Here is a 4,848-nt window from a genome sequence, read left to right as displayed (position 1 = left end):
TCGAAGACTCTCCTGACTCGTGAATACTGGTGAAACAATAGTTCACTTTGCTCGATCTACTCTTTCCATTGGCTTGGATGTTGTACACGGACAGCTGACGGACATCAAACTTAGACTGAATTTCACAATTATATGATTTTCTCAGACCGGGATTTATAACGAAGATCATGTGGGAAACGACCGTTTTCAATTCCCTTGATGCCAGCCACTTCCTCCTTGCCCGTAAAAGTCAACCTTCTCCACCTTATCCAAGCATGTGAGATCATTGCATGACCGACAGTGAAAGGTTTAGCAGACGCCCTCGTTCACATGTCCGCTCACCTGAACGTCATTTGTACCTTTTGGGATAGCACCGGAATGCGATAGACATGATTCGGGCAACGCGTATACCGATTCTCGAACGCTGCAGAGTATGCTGTTATCGCATGTCACTAAAACATTTGTTAGTTAAACTTTCGTATTTACTCTGTAGGAACAACAACAGCGTATCTGACTGAGGAAGAGCTGGTATAGAGGCAAACTTGCACTTGTTTCTACAGAGGAGGTTGGAACTCAACAGGTGAGGTAATGATGGGAACTTGACGGAATCAATCAACAGCGAACACCGCACAGAGGTTTTTCCGTTAATCAGTCATATATGAACAATTTACGTGCCGTAAATAGGCCTCAGTGCACACAATCCGCATAATTCGATTTCTGTTGGAGTGTTGTGTTATGCGAGTCGTCGCTCCTGTAGGGAGAAACAATATATTGATTAATTGGTTCTTTTTGGAATGATTTCACCACCTCATAAGCTTCTCTTTTGTTGAGCCATTCTGACTTGTGTTCGTGATCATTGACAGCAGTGTGTATCAGCTGGGTTGTCACCTGCGTAATATCCTATGATGTGGTTAGGGAGATAAACTGAGTAGGGTCTATGGAGGGTATGCAAGGAATTATGAAAATTGACTGTTGATCAAGTGGCTATTGACCGAGAGCCAATTAGCCCACTAAGCCACCGAAATTTAGGCACAGTGTCAAGCGAAAGTGTCGAGTTAATTTCCCACCTATATATTCAGCCAGACAAAGCTAGTATTGCATACTAAACAAAGCGCTAGTACCTAAGCCCTCATGTAGGAGGTAGGCCAACGGCTGGATTGGCTTGATGATAGGTGATAGTCTGGTGAAATGGTTGAAATGACGCACTTCCGAGTAACGCATGATAATTCTTGCTAGGCGCAGTTGTTTTCGTCTGACGTAAGCAAATGAGACACTAGCTTCGTTCTGTCGCTTTGTCGATGGAACCAAAGGCAGCAAAAAACTACAAAACCGGACCTACATACCGTACTTTAAGCGACTATTTTTCCGGGGACATTGGAGATCTGAACTTGTTTCCGCTGAGCACAAGTGCAGTGATTTTCTCCGTTAGGTTTTAGTTTCGTCATTTCGCAGTGGACACAGGTCGGTCGTCACGATAGCGAACATCATATACACGACCGCAGGTGATCGGTCTGTAATTGATCTACTGTCACGGGCTTATTGAACTGCAGCAAGAATAGATGGGCGATCCATTGGACGGATTTTTTTAATTTGTAATTGCCTCGCGACCATCCAAGTAAACTCTGGTGAAGTAATCTCACAGGTTCATATTACTCATGAGCTGCTTAGATTTTACGCAAAACCGCCGATGAACAGGTGGGTATGGGCTGGGTGGAAGATTGTTCTACCCAGCCTGTAATGTAAGATGCCCCACTGATTTGAACGACCTCCAATCGATACACGTCGTGTCGGTTCACTCCTTCTGCTCAGTCGCTTCTAAATGGCAAGTCAACAATCAGTACCTGGAGAAATGAACGACCGAAAGCCGTCGATGTCCATTCTTAAACAGCGATTCTATCGTCAAGCTTTAAAGCTGGAAACAAAGACCCGTTTTACGTGCATTGAGATTGAGGGTTTGCTGAGAATATTCGACAAGCTTGTTGAGAAATACAACTCTCCAATGACGAAAACCGTGTTAAAAGACGTTCTGTTCAACTTCTTTGGACTAACGAATGATATCATGATGGACAAAATTTTCCGCACAATGGCTAATGGAAAGAGTACCATGACATATGAGGACTGGATAATCGGAATGGATATCTACCTAAGAGGGACATTGAAGCAACTTGCTAATTTCGCCTTCACTGTGTATGACCATCAACGCAGAGATTTCTTATCCAAAGAGGACATCCAGATGTACCTGAAAAATATCTTAGCAGCCAATATTCCCGATGAGGACGCGGAAGAGTGTCAGACTGATATGCTGGACATGGTGTTCCTGTTGCTCGATCAGGATAAAGATGGGTATGTGAGTCGGAAGGATTTTGTGGACAGTGTCCTCGTTGAGCCCCTGCTACTTCAGGTATTGGGTGAGTGTTTGCCGTCCGCGAGAACCGCAATGACTCTCAATTCTCTGGTGCAACAGGAGAGCGGGAGGCTTGATAATTATGCGACACAAGGTTGATTGAAACAGTTGCAACCAAGGTTTTACAGTTCCAATAAAGATGTGCATGTCAAAATCAATCCGCACAGACCTAGATTCGCTACCCGAAGGAATGGCGGGTTTCAGGGTAGCTGGCTCCGCAGGCAACTTGTAGAGTAGGCTGGAACCCTGGTCTTGCCATTATCTACCAAAAAGGGGCACATTTTTCCAAGTTCGGTTAGTTCCTTCGCCTTGTTCAGATCACTGTCAAAACACAGTGAGATAAAGAAGAGGAACAAGAAAATCAACTCTACCGAATTCCTAGGTGTATCAATAGGTAGAAATGACAACAGTGCGCCCCACTAGTTGTCCAAGGCTGATGGTTCAACTATGCTCGATAGATTACTTAGAAACAGCTATTGTTTTTTAGATGCGATAGGGAAAACTGTTGGTACTCAACATTCAGTCAAGTGTAGCGACGCGAGTGCAACTGAGTGGTAAAATGACTGACTATACGAGAAGCACACAAACGGTGATAGCCATGTGCAAATCGAACAGGTGGGGCGAAAGTTCAGAATGCTCTTCTAGGTGCACATTTAACGGCAATGCACCGTTGTATGCATATCAGAAGGCTGTGAGACCAACAAAGTACATGTTTTTTCGATGAACATGAATTCAGAAGCACAACAAAACTCGCGTATCGGTTACTGGAATTTGCTAGATAAAATTGTCTACTGAGTAGATAGACGCCTTATTAGATTTATATACTAGAAAGCCCTAAGGAGACATTGAAGTGAAATCACATTGGTAGAGTGTATCATTGAAGCAAGCTGAGGGGTTTAATCAACGTAACTTCTGTATTCCAAAAACAGCTCGACCAGGTGTCCGCACTCCAATGCAGTCTCAATAAACAAAAATCGTTCACGGCGCTGATGTTCAAACGCGACTCGTGTTGCCATGTATTACCACGAGCCTACGAATGCATTGATCCGCAACAGAAAGAAAATTGAGGCTTCCCACAACAACCGGAATGAAAAGCGTAACAGAAATGAGTGTCGAGTAAAAGGGCGGATTATACAGATGATGTTAACACGACTTTAGGATACCACTAGTGTTTGTGCACCGAGAGCATCAGGTTCCCTCTCTTCAGCTTTTCAGAGATTTAGTTGAATAAATTGACACCAGTGTTCTCAGACCGATGTTTTTGTCTGTGACTACGGTGCGGAAAGGAAACTTCGGCTCTAGCGAGCATCAGAACCTCCCTAATCTGCAAATTGTCAAGACCACGGTTGCATGTACGTTATTGTGTCCGGTGTCACAATATTATTATCGGTCGTATCCAGTGGTAAATCATACGTAAGAAAAATCATTCAGCCACGTCAACACCAGTAATCTTCTTCGTTCACAACCCCAAGGATGCTAAATAGCCTACAAGAAACAAAGGCCCCCAATCGAAAAAAAAACAGACATTCGTTCGGATACTTCTGTTTGATGTTTTTGTCTGTGACTACGGTGCGGAAAGGAAACTTCGGCTCTAGCGAGCATCAGAACCTCCCTAATCTGCAAATTGTCAAGACCACGGTTGCATGTACGTTATTGTGTCCGGTGTCACAATATTATTATCGGTCGTATCCAGTGGTAAATCATACGTAAGAAAAATCATTCAGCCACGTCAACACCAGTAATCTTCTTCGTTCACAACCCCAAGGATGCTAAATAGCCTACAAGAAACAAAGGCCCCCAATCGAAAAAAAAACAGACATTCGTTCGGATAAGAACTTCTGTTTGCCCGGCCCTATCCGAAGTATATGACCACGTGGTGCAGGGTGTCGAGAATTGCGAAAGGAATAGTTAACGGGCAACCACTTGTCTGAAGCAAACAACAGATCACGCACTCAAACATAACAAAATTCAGTCCACGTTCACGATTTCCCACCGTTCCTAACGCAAATTATAAGGCTTGGTCGTTCAGTCTGTCACAAGCTTTTCACAGAAAAGACATGCCCCGTTCGGTACCCATTTCCATCCCTACGTTTGCCTTACGACCAACCACACAACCCCAAGTATGTCAACGCCTTTATGATTGGTTCGCCTAATAATCGGCCTCATGAGATTCGCCAGAGCCCGTCTGTAGTTTAGCGGATGCCCAGTCATTATAGGCCAAACTATACCTAAGATATTTTCCACAACTTCTACCCCGAATCATTTTCGGCAATCACAACTGTCCTTCACTTAAGGTCGCCTCTATTTCACGTGTACACATCTGTATTGAAAATCCCGCATTAAAATGGGACGCTAAATTGATTCAGATTTCCACAAATAAGTCATCAGCTACATCAGTGTTGGCACTGATGCTTCACTGCCGTACAACCATAAGGTTTATTCATATATATATATATATATATTTA

At 43.7% G+C, this 4,848-nt stretch overlaps 1 protein-coding gene across 1 annotated transcript; it reads left to right on the top strand.

The window, feature by feature from the left end:
- Window positions 1-1,798: 1,798 nt before the first annotated feature.
- Window positions 1,799-2,479, top strand: T265_14126 (hypothetical protein; the record flags this gene model as incomplete). Its single annotated transcript, XM_009172144.1, has 1 exon — window positions 1,799-2,479. A coding segment is annotated over one exon (681 nt), but the record flags the coding sequence as incomplete, so codon positions are not given.
- Window positions 2,480-4,848: the final 2,369 nt, after the last annotated feature.

This window comes from Opisthorchis viverrini (assembly GCF_000715545.1).
Source record: "Opisthorchis viverrini unplaced genomic scaffold opera_v5_145, whole genome shotgun sequence".
Lineage (NCBI taxonomy): Eukaryota > Metazoa > Platyhelminthes > Trematoda > Opisthorchiida > Opisthorchiidae > Opisthorchis > Opisthorchis viverrini.
The sequence above is the reverse complement of the archived record's forward strand: the minus strand, read 5'-3'. Positions and strand labels throughout refer to the sequence as shown.